Raw genomic sequence first — 17,724 nt, 5'->3', positions numbered from 1 at the left:
CAGCCTCCCTTCCCTATCTAGCATCACTAGATCTCTCTCTATTATGAGCCTTTCCATTGTTTTTCCTACAATGGACGTAAGGCTAACCGGTCTATAATTCCCCATGTCCTTTCTACTACCCTTTTTGAAAGGGTAGTAGGTAATAAATTAGTAAATTAGTAAAGGTAGTAAATTTCTTGTAGGAGAAGTAAATGTGAAGCTTGAAAGTTTGAGGGAGCTTTTTGGGCACTTTCAGTGCATCTTGCTAAAAAAGACTTGCAGCTGTGCTGATATTAGCATGAAACTCCATGTCTCAAACTTCCTAGCACCCACAAAACAAGCATGGGGGAAACTGTGTGTGTGTGTGTGAGAGAGAGAGAGAGAGTGTGAGAGAGAGAAACCTTGTGGGAAACAATTTGAGCAGAAAAGTGACAAGTAAAGCACCTTCCCTGCTGCTGCTTTGCTTCAAACAAACAACCCCTACCAAAACCCCTAATAAAACTGCCAATTTCATAATGCCTTTCTGCAAATCTATGGTGTGACTGCACTTGTCATACTCTGTACACCTCTGGTCACTGTACCTGGACAAGAATATTGTGGAACGGGAAAAAGAACAACCAAAATGATTGAACAGGTTGAGGGAGTTTAAATGTCTACAATGAGTCCATAATCCTTCCAACATGGGTTCCTCCTGATATTTTGGACTACAGTCCCCATCATCCTGGCTCATTGGTCTTGTCTGGGGCTGATGGGAGTTGGAATTCAAAATATTTGGTGGGACTGTTGAAGAAGCCTGCCTTATATTATACAATATCCACAATATACCCAGAAACAAACTTCTTCCAGTCACCAGACACACAACATTTTATTGCATCTTTTCCATTGCCTTCTTCATCACTAATAATGAAGAATGAACTATTTCTAGAACAAGACAGCAATACCAGTCAGATGCTTTGTAAAATAGGCAGTGAGAAACTGTTGCTTTCTATATCCATCATTGATTTGTCTGTGCTGCATGCATTTTGTTTCAGGGATTGGCTATGGTGGCAAAAACTCAAACAGGAAATGTGAAAATCAAAACACTGTTAAACTCATGATGGTCCAACCTGTTTGATACAGAAGGAGCTCTGTCTGCCAACTTTTCTCAGCACTCTGTCTTACTGGATCTCTCATTATTACATGGAAAGGATTACTAGAATGAGACATTCGGGCACTTGATTTTTCATTTGGCAAAAGTCTTAACCCAAATCTGCTTGCCTGCCCTTTTTCATTATTCTGCAAATCCAACAAAGAAATGAATGCTGTAAAAGTAAAAGATCTATACCACACACAGTGGAAAAAAACCCTGTGCTTTGGAAGCCAATCATCAGTTACAAAATGAAACCGATTGTTCAGCCTAATGCATCTCAAACTGGGAGTGGGGAGGAAACCTTGGTCAAGGGCATCGGAAAGCACTGGGATGGATGCACAATCAATTTCTCATGTCTTTTTACATTTACACCTCCTTAGACAGATGGCAACTTTTTCCATTTAAGAAGTATACTTTTAGCTGGGGTCACTGTTTGCAAAGATAGATTATTCTCTTGCTCTTAGGAAAGCTCCTGTCCTTTCTAGATTTGGTGAGATTATTTGATGAAACTATTCATTGAGAAAGTAAAGGTGCAACCTCGTATTTGAGTTCTGCAGCTTCAGCAGCAGCCCCTGGCAACATGGGCACCACAAGGAGCTTGCAGAGTGTGGTCATTCTCCAGAGCCCCCTCACCCACAGAATGCCTTGCCAGGAAGGACCATTCAGGATGAGTGAAATATCCAGAAGGATGTTTGGATGGCAGTGGTCAGGGGGAATGGGGAAAAGGGAGAGAAAAGAGGGGGTGGGGCGTAAATATGGAAAGGGGAGGGGAGGGGAGGGGAGAGGCGAGGAGAGGAGAGGAAGCAACACTGTCAGCAACCAGGAGGGAGGGGGTAGGAGTGAGGTGGTGGTGGTGATGGCTGTGGCGGAGAAATGATAGGGAAATATATGGTGTTAAATGTAATACTGAAAACAAAGCAAAGCATTCAAATATGTCACCAGATTGCATCTAGCTTAGATGTTACTTTCCTAAAGAAGGAAAGTATGGTGGTCATCTCCTACTACAATCCTTTGGGAGCCACTGGAAGAAGGGAGGGAAGGGGGAAGGGCCATGGGTCAGTGGCTCAACACCCACTTTGCCAGCAGATATTTCCCAGGATCAGTTCTTAGTATCTCCTGCTAAAAGGCTCATGTACAGATGCTGGGGACTGAACCTGTGAAACTGTAGGGACTGGGGCCACTTCTCCCAAAATACAGCATCCCAAGGTGGGTTCTTCAGCCTCTGCATCTGAACTGGAAGAGGAGGTGGGGTCAGAATGCTTAGCTCAATTGCCAGTACCAGCAGACTGTGAGATAAGCCAAGGGGGTGGCGAACTCTGGGCCACCTCTGGTTCATGGGGAGACACTGTGGAATAAGGAGAGTCAAAGAAGGTGGAATGCATCTTTCTCAGTCCCAGGGTCCAACTTCAGGTCTAATGAATGGACCGGTTAAGTAACATCTGGCATTCCTGCTGTTTGCCCACAAGCAGTACAAACCTCCTTGAGGGTGGAGCCAATTCCATTTGGTGGGGAAATATGGAGGGCAATTCAGTTTGGAATTAATTCCTGGGATGATGAAGAACTAATTCTCCAAATAAGAAAGTCTTAACCTGATGGATGTCTCTACATAGAAAGACTGTAGTTAGAAGACTGTCACTGTGATCTGCTAGGAAGGGAAATGAGAAGGTGGGGATGAGAGAAAAATACCAGCCCACTACAGACACATGCTCAAGACATGCCTGAGATGCTGGGTAAGTGCTGCCAGTCAGAGTAGAAAATACTGGGCTGAATAGACAAATAGTCTGTAGTTTCCTATGTTCCTATAGCAACTGAGCAAGGGGACAGAGGTCATTTAAAATTTCCAGGACTAATGTGGTAAATTGCTTTATTCTAGCAATGAAGACAGGGAAAGTTAGGAATCAGGCCAAGCACAGATTTCCCCCACTCTATTGCCCACTGGTTGTGAGGGAGGAGATGAATTCCAAGAAAGAATGATCCCCCATTGGCCACCATCTGTTTCATATTTGATCGATGTCAAATAATGCCTTCTTTGGAAAGCCAAGATATGTGGTGTGAGAAGCAGTTCTGGCTTCCATGTTCCCCAACCAAGATCAATTCAAACCAAGGCTAGGATCAATTCCTTGCCACCACTGATTTCCATGGGCAACCCAAACAACAATCTCTTCTTTGGGAAATCAAACCAACATAGATGCCATGAGCCAGGGACTGGTTCCATGCATTCCCTCATTATAAGGATAATATGTGCATTGATCCTGAAGATGTGGACAGTTCACTGCTATGTACTGAATCTATACCTAAGAAAAATGTAAGGACCAGCACTAGAAGTTAATTACCATTTCTAGAAGGAGGCAAAGTGGACAGTTGCCCAGGGAGCCAAAAGATCCTGGGCACCAAATGTCCCCAGGCAGGCAGCAGCAATAGTGGCCTGGCAAGGCTTGACACACAGTTAAAGTGCTGGATTGGCCAGTCCAGCCTGCAGCTGTAAGCCAGTTTAAATCACAAAGTTTCTCCTCATGCAAGTGGTAGCAATGTTGCAGGTTGGGCATCAGAGCAAAGTCTCAAATCTAGTCTGGTTGAAGACTACTGCTTTAACAGTTGCATATACTATATTCCAGACAAATGCTTAAATACTTTATAGTACAGTAACACGGAGAAATTGCTCTGTAATTGTTCCAGGGAAAGAAAAGGAAAAGAGAAAACGGCTATTATTCATAAGGAAAAGGTGCTCTATGGGTGGGGATGGAATAAAAGCTGTTTAAATATTTCTTAACCAATAAAACTTCCATATTCAGATGCACTGTGCATATTCCGCTAAACAGATTTCCTGGGGAACAAGAGCAAGAGAGGATCACTTTCTTTCAAGCCCCATTTGTGGGCTTCTTGGACGCATCTGGTTGGCCACCGTGGAAACTGGGAATCTGAGCCAAGTAGACTTTTAGCCTGTTCCAGCAGCACCCTTCTTATGGCAGGAAGGCTGGATGGAGAACAGAGCTGTGCACATTGATGCTATAACACCAGGATTATCCATTGCACACAGGACAGTTCAGACATTTTCAGTCATTTATGCCGCTGTCACTTTCCAAGGAGCGTTGGTTCCTCAGGGAATGTTGACTTACTGATTGAAAATGTCAGCTTGTCATGTTTGCCAAATGAAGCATGAACATTAAAGAATTACAAAAGGAAAGAAAATGATGGGATCCTGTTCCTATAAATATCAGAGGCAAGATGAGTAACAATAATTTCCTCAGCTTTATCCTTCAGGAGAATGAGATAAATTAAATTAAGCAGCAGCGTGTGTCAGCCCTATCTCATATGAGCACTTTCACTGCTCTCACAGCTACCCCACATCATATGAGAAAGCGACACATAAGCAAATGGCATTCTCCATTCCATGTTGAGGGTTCCTGATCACAGGGCTGATCTGATGCATCCCAATGGAGCAAAGCTCAGGGAACCAAGATTCAAGATGGATGCCAGGAAGGGAGGGGGTAGCATTTTTATGCCGCCCTTGTAGCAGAAAGCCTCGGGGCGGCTTACAAAACAAATAAACAAATATAGAACAGACATTAAAAATCCGGAGCATTTCAGCAACACTATAAAACCAATAAATAGAAACAGCAATTGACAGTTAAAATATTGTTTAAATAAAAAGGTCTTGGCCTGGTGCCGAAAAACAAATAACGACGGCGCCAGGCGGACCTCTCTGGGGAGTACATTCCATAGGTGGGGCGCCACCGCAGAGAAGGCCCTCCTCTGGGTACTCACCCTCCTAATATCCTTCATGGAGGGCTCCGGAGAAGGGCCTCCTCTGCTGATCTCAGGGGGCGGAAGGGCATATATGGACGCAAGCGCTCCTTTAGATAGCCAGGTCCCAAGCCATTGAGGGCTTTATAGGTGATAACCAACACCTTGAATTGGGCCTGGACTTCAATAGGAAGCCAGTGAAGCTGACGGAGGACTGGGGTTATATGAGAACAACGCCCAGTCCCTGTCAGCAGCCTGGCAGCTCTATTTTGCACCAATTGAAGTATCCAGACCATCTTCAAGGGCAGCCCCACGTAGAGCGCTTTACAGAAGTCTAATCGGCAAGTTACCAATGCATGTGTCAAAGTTGCCAGGCAATCGTTCTCCAGGTAGGGACGCAGCTGATGGATCAGCTGAAGCTGAAGAAAAGCGCTCCTCGCCACTGCTGTTACTTGAGCTTCTAATGACAGCTCTGGGTTGAGGAGCACTCCCAAGCTGCGAAACCTGTCCCTAAGAGGGAGTGCAACTCCATTCAGGACAAGGCCCAGGTCCCCCATCCCGAAGCCTGATCCACCTACCAACAGGACCTCCATCTTGTCTGGATTGAGCTTCAGTTTATTGGCCCTCATCCAGCCCATTACCTCGACCAGGCACCGGTTCAGCATAGCCACTGCCTCACCTGGATTGGTGGAAAACGAGAGGTAGAGCTGGGTATCATCAGCGTACTGATGATTCCACAGCCCAGACCTCCTGATGACCTCTCCCAGCGGTTTCATGTAGATGTTGAATAGCAAGGGGGACAAAATGGACCCCTGCGGAACTCCATGGTGCCATAGTGCAGAGCCAAAGTCCCCCAGCACCACCTTCTCGAATTGGCCATTGAGATAGGAGCGGAACCACTGCAAAGCAGTGCCCCCAACTCCCAATCCCGCTAGCCTATCCAGAACGATACCATGATCGATGGTATCGAAAGATGCTGAGAGGTCCAGGAGAACCAACAGGGATGCACTTCCTATGTCTTTCTCCCTGCACAGGTCATCATACAGGGCGACCAAGGCAGATTCAGTACCATACCCGGGTCTGAAGACGGACTGAAATGGGTCCAGATAGTCAGTTTCATCCAAGAGTGCTTGGAGTTGTCCCACCACCACCCGCTCTAACACCTTGCCCAAGAACAGGATGTTAGCCATTGGTCTGTAATTGACGGCCATCTCTGGATCCAGGGACGCCTTCTTTAGGATTGGCCGGACTACTGCCTCCTTTAAAGGGGCAGGTACCCGGTTGTCCCTTAGAGAGGCGTTGACAACCTCCAGGATCCAGGTCCCTATCCCTTCCTTGGCTTTCTTGAGTAGCCAAGATGGGCAAGGGTCCAGTAAGCAGGTGGTGGGACGTACATGTTGAGATGGCCCCATGAAGTCCTGAGCCGCCCCGGTCAGAACTGTCTCAGCATGGAGATTGAAGTCCCCCAGGACCAACATCCTGGGAGTCTTCAACACCAAATCCGAAACGATCTCCGTCAGCTCAGGCAGGGAGTCTGTTGGGCAGAAGGGTGCATGGTACACCAACAGAATTCCCAGTCTGTCTCGGTCGCCCAACACCAAGTAGAGGCACTCTAGACCCAGCCTCGAGGGGACAGGAAGCCCCATGAGGAAAATGGAGGCTCGGTAAACCAGAACGACCCCCCCTCCCCTCCAGGCATGGTCGGTGCTGGACCAGATACCCGGGTAGGCACAGTTGAGAGAGGGAGACATCCCCCCCCCTCCTGCCCAGGTCTCTGTAATGCAAGCCAGGTTGGCCCCCTCATCCACAATCAAGTCATGGATGAGGGATGATTTATTGTGGACCGACCTGGCATTAAGCAGCAGCACCGACAGGCCTGAGGGGTGGTTGACAAGACTACCTGGAACCCTCAGGCTGGGGGAATAACCAGAAAGAGGAACAGGTCCCCCTTCTTCTACATGGACACATTAGACCCCCAACACCATAACGTCCATTGCCCATGACCACCCCAATGGCGGCGCCCACGTGCTCCCCAGGCAACCCCATATTCGTAGCCGAAAATGACTCCATTAAAAAATAAGCTAAAAACACATTAAAAACACTTAAAAACACCCCCACAACCCCCCAATCCAATTTAGCAATCCCACCCGCCAGCCAACAACAAAGTCCCTTCCTGACATTTAGGACCCCAAGGATATGGAATGGGCTTCCATGGGAGGTGGTTGAAGCCCCATCTGTGAGGGTGGTTAAGGATAGGCTGGGCATGCACATGGTAGGCATGTCATGAGTGGAGCTGGCTGGAGCTGGGGGTCAGACTAGATGGCCCAGGAGATCCCTTCTGACTCGCTCTGTTTCTGTTTCTATATATGCAGTGGAAATAGGTGGTAAAATTTTGTAGTGCTACACTGGCCTACACTACTTTAGGCTTTAGGTGGAAGATCTTATGTTTATTGTTCCCTTATGGAAAAACTACAGAGATGACAATAATGTGGCAGTGCTAGTAGTAATTAAAAAAACAACACTATCATGGGGAGAAAGTTTCCAGTCCAGCTTTCTGTCTGCTGTGCTGACTTTTTACTAGAAAGTTTTTAAAAAAGAGGAGGACTGCATTGAACAAATGATTCCTGCACTTGCAAGCTGAAGTAACATAGTCCATTTCATTACCTTGCTCCTATGTTATTCTGCTGCATGTGTTAAGTAGGCCTCAGTATTCATGATGGAAGACATTTTGTTCACACTTCTCAAGAAGAATCTCATTGTCTTTTTTAATTGGGATGACAAAAGCCAAAAGGAACTCCTTACTTTCTGGTACAACTAAATTCAGTGCTACTTGGGAGCCAGTGTGGTGTAGTGGTTAAGAGCATGGGACTGGGACTCAGGCAATCCGGGTTCTAGTCCCGGCGTGGCCATGGAGCCAACTGGGTGACTTTGGGCCAGTCACAGACTCTCAGCCCAACCTACCTCACAGGGTTGTTGTTGTGTGGATAAGATGGAGGAGGAGAATGATGTAAGCTGCCTTGAGCCCTTTGTAGGAAAAAGGCAGGATATAAATCAAAAAAATAATAAATACTTTTTTGTTGCTCTTAGCATCCCTCAGTTCATTCCTAGGTTTAGCCTTCCTCTGCAATTTTGCGATATCTGTTTGTTTCCCATACTCCAGGCACTAGTATATAGACATCGAAGACCAAGCACTTTATACTCTAGATTTCTTCCTGAACTTATTGGAAGACCAATAGTGGGCATTGTTAGAGTTCTCTCTCTGTTTTGGGGCATACACCTTTGTCTGCTATGCTCAGGTGTAATTCTCCCTCCCCCATAGGATTCAATTTAAAGCCCTCCTCCTGATAAGCTTCTTCATGCACTGGCCAAACACATTATTTCCAGTCCGTGTAAGATACAACCCATCCCTTGCCAGCAGTCCATTCTGCAGGAATTGTAGCCCAGGGTCCCAGAATTCAAATTTCTCATGTTGGCACCACCTTCATAGCCAGGCATTGACTTGAAGAATTTTAACTTCCCTGTCTATTCCTCTTCCAAGAACTGAAAGAAGTGAAGAGAAAATTATCTGGCCCCCAAAGTTCTTGACTTGCCTCCCCAAAGCTTCATAGTCTTTGAACTGTTATCTTCAAAGCTCCACTTGGCAGTGTCACTTGCTCCCACAAGAATAAGAAGGAAGGGATACATGTCAGCCGGCTGTATGAGCCTTGGCAATCTTTCAGTTATATCACTAATTGGTCCTCCAGGGAGACAGCATACCTGACAAGTCCACGGGTCTTCTTGACACACATCCCATGCAACAGAGACTCTCCCACAACTTACACTCTTCTCTTCTTGTTCTTGCAGACCTTGGTATCACTGCCACTACTTGTTTGACTTTTAGGCTCCTGTTCATTGTTGCATGGGAGGACTTAAAGTTCTTCCACAGCAAGGAGCCCTCTAGTCTCATTCTTGAGTAAATGAAAATGGTTTGATAGTTCCACTGCTTCTACTAGTGCAGAATGTCTTCTAGTTCTGCATTAATGTCTAGTTCTGCAGTTGTGTCTTCTAGTTCTGCACCTCACACCCTTTTCCATGGAGTTTCCTCCTCATTTTCCCTTTCCTTAGGATTTTCCTGTTCTGCTGCAGCTGCACTTAAAGTTTATGTACTACTCTTAGCTGTTGCAGTTCCACCACTCTGTCTAATAACTCTTCATCTTTTATTATCTTAAGGGAGGACACTCACTGCTCTAATGCTCTCAGCTTTTCTTTTAGCAGGGCTACTAGCTTGCACTTGTTGCACATGTAGGCCCTGTTGACCTCAGGCAAGAAAACAAACAGTTCAGACATTGCAGGTCACCACCACTTGGGAGTTTTCTCTGTCCATTCTCTCTGCTACCTTTTTAATTCTAGCTTGCTGATAGCCTTCTCCTGTCTTCCCTGAAGTGGGATAATGTAAATTGATGTCGTGCTACAGCAGGGGGTTGGACCTGATGGTGTTCATGGCCCCTTCCAACTATTCTATGAAGGCTAACAACACTGTCCTACCAATAAATGGCAGTAAACGGGAGGTAGGTAGGAAATGGGACTGTGTTAGAAGGAAGGAAACCAGGTGGGTGGGTGGGGGACTAAGAGGAAAAAAGGGAAAGGAAAAAGTTAGGGACCTCCCCCTTGACCTCTCCCACCAAACTCCCCTGCGAAACTACAGTTTGCTTGCTCTGGTCGCTCGCTCGCTCGATGCTTGGCTGCTTGATCCCTGAGTCCCTAGATCAACTGGGGCAGCTTCCTCTGATCTGTTCAGCTATGATTCAGGAAGGTATACATACTTTTAAGGTCTATCTGTCTTCTGAATATATTTTTTCTCTGGTATACCTGCAAGAGCATTCTCTATCTTTGTGTACTAGAAACACATGAATGTGAACACAAACACACAAATCCGCTGAGGTACGGCCTAAAGGAGGAAGTTTATGAAAAAACCCCCTGCAAGATCAATGATAAATGGAGAGTTTTGTTTCAAGGGAGATGATTGTACCTGACCTAAATATGCTGTGGCTTGTGATACCATGGTATGGAGCCCCCTTGCCTTCATCAGTGATTGAAGAGCTGCCTTCCATGTAGGGAAGACCTCCTTGCTGATAAGCCTGCCTTGGTGAAGGAGAATATAATAATCCTGTCATAGAGGAACCTGTATTTTGCATTCCTCCAGGGCTTTTTAGCCATCTCTGACTTATGGAGAGCCTGGGCTCTAAAAGATGTCCGAAAAGTGATCTCTTTTCCCCCATACTGGGAATGGTGACTTAAAAGCTAATACAAAATGAGATGGTGGCTTTCTGTCTAACAAACCTATCAGTGCTGATGAGGAAAAAGGTCTGTCAGAAGAAGATGCCTTTCCTGCGCCAGATGTGAAAAATGGCTAAGGTTTGGAAGAACCAGAAGGGGGCCACAGTGTGTACATATGATGTTCATTGCAACTCCATTTTAATCCAAGAAAAAGAAAGTAGCACTCTTTCTCTCAAGAAAGCATTTCAAAGGAAGGACATTACTACAGCTAATTCAGTTCCCAAGAGTGGCGTATAGGAAAGAGCAGGGTGTCCCCCATCTAATTGCAAATTATCCTAAAGGAAGCCAGAGTGCTTGGTTGCTACAGGAGGAAGGAGTTACTAGAATTAACTGTTGTCCCCCAAGGGAGAAAAATTATTTCCATTATACCAGGCTGGTAAAAGCAATGCGGAAGAGATGAGCTCTCATTGCACACTTTCTCCTAAATAACTCTCCACAAAGTTTCCTTTGTCACATCCACCAGACAATATGAGAACTTTTTCTTTGTGGTGCTCTCCTATGCAAGTGTGAGATACATGTCACATCATTAAGATCAGTTAAAACAGTATTTCCAACTTGATTGCTACCCATCAAGAACTGGACCCAGATACTATAGGGTTTTTTTTATTATGCATGCTTAATCAACACTTTTCAGATAGATGTAATAAATTACACAATTAAATGTTTTAATCATTCCTATGTGAAAACTTATACTACCAATGCTTCCTACATTGAACTCAAAATTACAGCCTCTTTGGACATAACACACATAGCAACTCTGTGGGGGTTAGAGCAAGGGAAATGGCATTCCTTGAAGAAGGGTATCTGAAAGGCTTTTCAGATATTACTTATTGGAAGAGAAACCTCAAACCTACTGAAGCCCCAGGCACATATGCACCCCTGGAATCCTTTTATTTGAATATGGTACCTTCCAGAGGCCATAACAGAAAACAAATATTCTTTTTGGGGATTGATCCACAATGAGGGAAAGTTCAGGAAGAACCACGTCGATGTAAGTACTATGAATTTTTTTTTTTATAAGGACAGCTGCATTCAGCACATGTACTGACAGAGATTTGGCATGCATATGATCAATCGGAAGAGTCACTGTCAAGCAGTAATGAACAATAAGTTGTGCACTTCTGCTGCACTGAAATACTACAGGCAGGTGAGTGATTATCAAAAAGACTGTACCATCTCATCTGGTTTTGGGATAAAGAACTTTCTGGAGAAGAGCATGCCCAGAAACTACTGTTATTTTTTGTACTGGAAAGGTCTACCATCTTTCTGACTCCAGATGTCTCTTGTAGATTTGGTGTATATTGTTTGTTTTCATGGGACTGGAAAACAAGCTTGGGTTTCTCTGCTATCTTATTTTCAGGGCAGCACATTTTTTTATGATTAACAAACATAGTTCCCAAACAAGAATTATCTGGATTTTTTGTGTTCCTGTAAGAGTGTTTTGACTTCTCTGATTTAGAACTTCCCTTTCCAGTTGAGTTTTGTAGCATGCTAAGATTGGTATACCTTGAACGATTTCCGTCTTTCCTAAAGGAATAAGGTTTTTTCCTCTGGCTACCTAATTTTTGCTCTCTCTTTTTGATCCTGCTTCCTCTTCCTTTACTTTGCTTCTTCCTGTCTGTGCCCAGTTTTTCATTCATCTGGTCACCTGAATGTTTTTGCATGAACATACTGTCTTTGTGAGCCCAGTTCAGCTGTGAAAGTCTAACAGCATTACGTCCCTTCACCTGTTTGTCCCTCTTGATCACTTTCCTCACTGGAGTTGCTTGACATGGCTCTTGAGTAAGTAACCAGCATGCCTCATGGCTACCTGCAGCTTCATTGGCGAAGAGGGTGCAAAGAACATTGTCAGCATCAGGACATCCAGCTATAATATGGCTCCTCTGTGGTGTGCCAACATTTTCTTTATCTGGTGTGGAAGAAATTGTAGCGATGACCTTACTTCCAGCAGGAATATTTAAAAGGCTAAGATGGGGACTGGAAGGTAGTTGGGTCAAGAGCATGTTTGGAGAAGTCTGGGATTCCCTGTCCTTTAAATGACTTAGTACTCTGGGTGCAGAAATGAATGTTTGAAATTCAGACAAAAGACTGGGAAGTTGCATGTAGCCTAACTGTTCACAGAGCTTCAGGTGCTGCTCATTCTGCTGAACTGTTAATTGATCAAGACTCTCTCTTAGCAATTGCAGGCTGGATTTCAAAGCTGAAATTTCTGTGTCTTTCTATGGAAAGTGATTAGAAGAGTATAATCATTAGATCCAATGGATTTAAAGTCTAGAAAAGAAAGATTTTCAAAAGTCATACTGGACTAGAGATGAAAAATTACTGAGTTTTACTTTCAAGTGGAAGGACAGCTCACACATGATGCTATCCCTATATTATTTATTTATTTATTTATTTATTAATTAATTAAAACATTTTTATGCCGCCCCATTCGCCGAAGCCTCGGGGCGGCTTACAACAAAAAATTAAAATAACATTTTAAAATATATACAATAAAATATAAATATATAATATAAAACATACACTATAAAACAAGCCGCCCTGGCCAAATAAAATAATATTAACATTTAAAATACTGCTTAAATAAAAAGGTCTTCGCCTGGCACCGAAAAACAAATAACGACGGCACCAGGCGGACCTCTCTGGGGAGCGCATTCCATAACTTAGGCGCCACCGCTGAGAAAGCCCTCCTCCGAAGTTACATATGTATGGAGAGCAGTATATATTATAAACATATATGAAAATGGAAAAAATGTTTACATGTCAGTGTGGGGTAGATGATAGAGTGTGGGACTGGAAAGGGGGAGATCTGGGTTCAAATTTCCATACAGACATGAAGCTCACTGGTGAATCAATCTGTGATTATTTCATAATATATGAATGTGTGTCTCTGAAGATGCACACTGATAATTAAGTCTTTCAATTTCATGAACAGAGCAAAGGAGAAGGAGGAACAAAGTTCAGCTAAATATAGGAGAACAATTTTCACACTTACATCTTGCAGACTCTTTCCCATTCCTAGTAATGTCTGCTCCATTTCATTTCTGTCTCTCAAAGCATTCAATACCAATCCATAATGGGACTGAACAGTTTCCTGCACTGGACATAGAAATCAATAGAAACCACATTTATTTTGTTAGCTGTACATAAAAACAAAATGTCATTCAAGGTTTCTCAATAGACTTGAAGTGAAATAGTATGTTTCAGTGAAACAGTTATGAGGTCATCACAGATTATGAAGTGGATGTAACATCCCACACAATCCTGTCTGATTTGGCACTGAATATATGCAACAAAACTTTCAGACAAAGTGATTTTCAAGTGATCTCAGGTAATGAAAAGGAGCTCATCTTATCCAACTAAATGTATTACCTATAAAACTGACTTTTTACCCATTCAGGTGTCTAGGGAATGCACCATTCCTTGGTGTTCATGCTCCACAAGCCTGTTCTTCAAGCACAGCAATTTATTTATTTATTTATCCATTCGCATATTTATATGCCACCTATAACTGCCAGAATGTGCTCCTAGGCAGCTCACACAATTACTTACCATGTATTTTTCTCGACCGATAGTCAGCATTCCAGAACCTTTTTGTTCTATAGTCAAGGGAGAAACAGAATTTACTTACCAACCTGTTTCACACAATCCTGGTGATTCTGCTGTTGCCTCCTTGACACAAAAGCCAACCTGCTGCTGGGTGGTGGGTTGCCATTGGCAGACAGGGAAGACCCCAATAGTGGTACACCCTTTTAGTCTGCCCCTTTGCAATGCCACAAGGGTGAGTGTGCTTACATTTCTCCCTCACTTTCTGCTTGCTGATGATGTTGGCTTATGCCTAGAACAGTGCCTGGAATGGGGGATATGGGGCCAAATGGGAAGATGGTGGGGCTGCCAATCAATGGAGTGATGAGTAGAGGGAGCTATGCCACTGGGAGGACTGGCCAGGTAAGGAAACACATCCCAGACAAGTAATGCCTATGCCATGTTCTGGTCCTCTTTCTTCCCACAGGTTAAGTGATTGCTATGTCAGCCTGCCCTTGAGTCTCTGGATCTTGCTTTAAATGCCAGATTGATGCAAAATGAAGCTTTCCTCATCCACAGTTGTGGCTGAAGCAGCTGATATGGCATGCATAACTGAGACCTTGGTGAGTGAATAGGGAGGAGTTAGTGTCTCCCAGTTGTGCCCACCAGGGCAGACCTGATTGGGGGGGGGGGGCAGTTGCCATGGTCTATAAGGATTCAGTTTCTTTCTCCAGGCACTCTGTTCATTGTTTGCACCTTGTCCTGGGCCACCAGGACAGCTGGGGAATTCTGCTGGTGTACTGCCCACCCTGCAACCCATCGGTCTTCCTCTCTGAACTGGCAGAGATGGTCTTAAGTGTAATGTTGGAGTCCTCCAGGCTGTTCTGGGTAACTTCAACATTCGTTCTGAGGACATCCTTTCCAGAGCAGCCCAGGACTCATGGCCACCATGACCACCATGGAACCGTCCCAACACATCATTGGCCCAACATAGGTGGCAGGGCATACTCCAAACTTGGTCTTTTCAGCTGGATATGGTACTCTGAATGTGGGGGACCTGGACATAGTTCCTATGTTCTGGTCAGATCACTGCCTGCTGAGATTCAGACAGAAGGCAGCTTTTCCTCTCAATAGTCCACCCATAGAGGCTAATGGATCTGAACAGTATAGGGGATTTTCTGGCTGATATGGCTGGCACTCCTGTTGAAGGCCTGGTTGTGCTATGGAATGCAGAAATGACCCAAGCAATTGACATAATTGCTGTGAGACCACATCTGAAAAAGAACTCCCTTGATCCAGAAGATGTCAATAACTTTAGGCAGCAGCAAAGATCCTTTTCCTAGGCAAGATTCTAGAAAGGGTGGTTGCTAATCAAATCTGGGCAATCTTGGAAGAGACTGATAATATGGATCCACTTCAGTCAGGGTTCAGGCCTGGTTTTGGCATGGGAATGGCCTTTGTCCCCCCTCTATGATGACATAGGCCAGGTGAGAGACTGGAGGAGTATAACCCTGCTGATTTTCCTGGGCCTCTTAGCAACTTTCAATATCATCAATAATGGTTTCCTGGGGTGACTGAGTTTGGAGTTGGGGGCACTGTGTTGCAGTGGTTCTGCCCCTGCTTGGAGGGACATCTGCAGAAAGAGGTGCTTGGGAAATACTGTTCAGCCCCATGGATTCTTCAGCATGGCATTCGTCAGGGGTTTGTTCTGCCCTCCATACTATTCAATATCTATATGAATCTGCTGAGTGGGGTTATCCAGAATTTTGGAGTTCACTGGCATCAGTATACTGATAATATGCAACTCTATTTCTTCTTTACATCTTCAGTAGGTGAGGCCATACATGTGTTAAACCAGTGCCAGGCTGTAACACTGGACTGGATGAGGGCCCACAAAATGACGTTCAATCCAGGCAAGACTGGGATGCTCTTGGTGCATGGTTCCTCTGACCAGATGGTGGATATTCAACCTATTCTAGATGGGGTTGCACTCTGCCTGAAGAAGCAGGTTCATTACTTGAGGCTCAGGTGGCCTCAGTGACTCAGAGTACCATCTACCAGCTTTGGCTAGTGGCCCAGCTAAGCTCCTATCTGGACAGAGATAGCCTGGCCTCAGTAATCTATGCTATGGTAATTGTCAAGTTGGATTACTGCAACACACTCTATGTGGGCTGCCCTTGAAGAAGCATGTGTAGAATGTGTCAGTCAGAGTAAAAAGTGGGACCCATCTGTCTGAACATATAAGACTGGTTCCAGCTGACCTGTACTGGTTGCCTGTATGCTTCTGGTCCCAATTCAGGGTGCTGGCTTTAACCTATGGCTTAAGACCACAATACCTGTTGGAGCATCTCTCCCAATCACTATCTACCTGGACAATATTTTCAACCTCTGGGGCCTTCTTCTGAGAGCCAACACCAAGGGAGGCTTGCGGGGGGGGGGGCAGCAAGGGGGAGGGCATTTTCTGTGGTGATCCCCCATCTCTGGAGCAATCCCCCTGCTGTAGCCTGCCTGGAACCAAATTTGTAATTTTAGGTGCTAGGTCAAGATAGCTCTTTATGTGGAGGCTTTTAAAGATCTCCTTATTTATCTAGAGACCTGAGGAAATTATCTAAGTAATTTATCTTTGCTGGGTATTTTTACTGGGTGTGTGTGCATTTTACTGAATTTTACTGTATATTTTAAGCTATTTTAAATTCATTTCAACATGGTTGTCCTTTGATTTTAATGTACTGCTTTGTTTATATATTGCTGTAAACCACCCGGAGAGCTTTGGCTATGGGGTAGTATAGAAATGAAACAGGCAAGCAAAGAATCATTTCAGCCCACTTTGACTTAAACCACAACAAGCTGGAATACCCATGAGAGGTTGGTTGCCTAGTCAAGTCACAACAATGGTTTGTCAAAGCAGCACAGTATTGTTTGAGGGTTACATAATCTTCAAATTATTACAAGGTCTGTTGTACAATTGTTTGAAGGTTCTTTAACCCTCCAACAACTATTGTCACCTAGGTTTAGTTGACACAATAAATTATAGAGTTATAGCAAGATTAAAATAAAATGAGTAAGTAAATATATATAACTAATAACTGATGGCTGTTACATGGTGGCAAGTAATTTCCAACTTATGGCAACCCTATAAATGAATACCCTCCCAAATGTACTGCCCATGAAAGTCTTGTTCAGCTTATATAAGCTTAAGACTGTGGTTTCCCTTTATAGAATTGATGTACCTCATTTTTAGTCTTCCCTGTCTTCTTCTGCCTTCAATTTTCCATAACATTGTCTTCTCCAGTAAGTCTTGCCTGCTCATGATGTGTCTGAAGTACAAAAGCTTCAGTGTCATCATTTTTGCTTCCAGGGCAAGTTCTGGCTTGATCTTATCAAGGACTCTCTGGCAGTTTCCTTCACCATCCACCTTTCATTAAGGGTCAGTTCTTTCTGTCACTTGTTTTCTTATGTCAGGAAGCTCAGATTTAGAGTAAGCCACATTACTGTTAAAGAATGGTCTCCAACATCAGCAAGTGGGGGTGGGGAACACAGGTTTAATCCTCTGGACCTATGTCACATGCACAAGGCTAGATCAGGCATCATCAGATTCTTATTAAACTTACAAATGTGCACATGCCCATGACAGAAGGAGAGGGGTAAAATTAAGCAAGGTATGTATGTGTGCCTCAGTTCTGCACCACGGTATGAATAGATTTCACTAATATGCACGGTTGAGGCAGCAATCTTCACCAAGTATTCTGTCATAAATAGCTTTTGCAGGAAGGATCAAGTCCTTTGCCTCTCATCAGGTACTGCCATTTCCAGTATTCACACAAGTTTTGCACTTCCTTAAATGGTGTATAATACTGGCTGTGCCATTATTTTTTGGTGAAAAAATGATAAAAAATAAGGGTTTTAGTAGCCATGTGTAGCCTTGCGATTGCTGCCAAGCCAAATTTTGATGGGCAAATTTCACCTACTCTCATACTGGGAACTTGGGTCTCCCATGAATCTGCTACCCAGCTACTGGACTGATCATTATT

At 44.3% G+C, this 17,724-nt stretch overlaps 1 protein-coding gene across 1 annotated transcript in view; it reads right to left on the bottom strand.

Annotated features, from left to right (window-relative positions):
* Positions 1-2,373: 2,373 nt before the first annotated feature.
* IHO1 (interactor of HORMAD1 1) overlaps positions 2,374-17,724 on the bottom strand; it is a 44,210-nt gene continuing 28,859 nt past the window's right edge. The window contains exons 6-8 of the mRNA XM_044451711.1: positions 13,164-13,262; positions 11,772-12,387; positions 2,374-2,453 (exon numbers count right to left, since the gene is read on the bottom strand). Of these exons, the coding sequence (XP_044307646.1) occupies positions 2,374-2,453; positions 11,772-12,387; positions 13,164-13,262 (795 nt within the window). The remainder of the gene's footprint in view (positions 2,454-11,771; positions 12,388-13,163; positions 13,263-17,724) is intronic.

The sequence above is a fragment of the Varanus komodoensis genome, unplaced genomic scaffold (genome assembly GCF_004798865.1).
Source record: "Varanus komodoensis strain SLA01 unplaced genomic scaffold, ASM479886v1 scaffold6_4, whole genome shotgun sequence".
Lineage (NCBI taxonomy): Eukaryota > Metazoa > Chordata > Lepidosauria > Squamata > Varanidae > Varanus > Varanus komodoensis.
The sequence above is the reverse complement of the archived record's forward strand: the minus strand, read 5'-3'. Positions and strand labels throughout refer to the sequence as shown.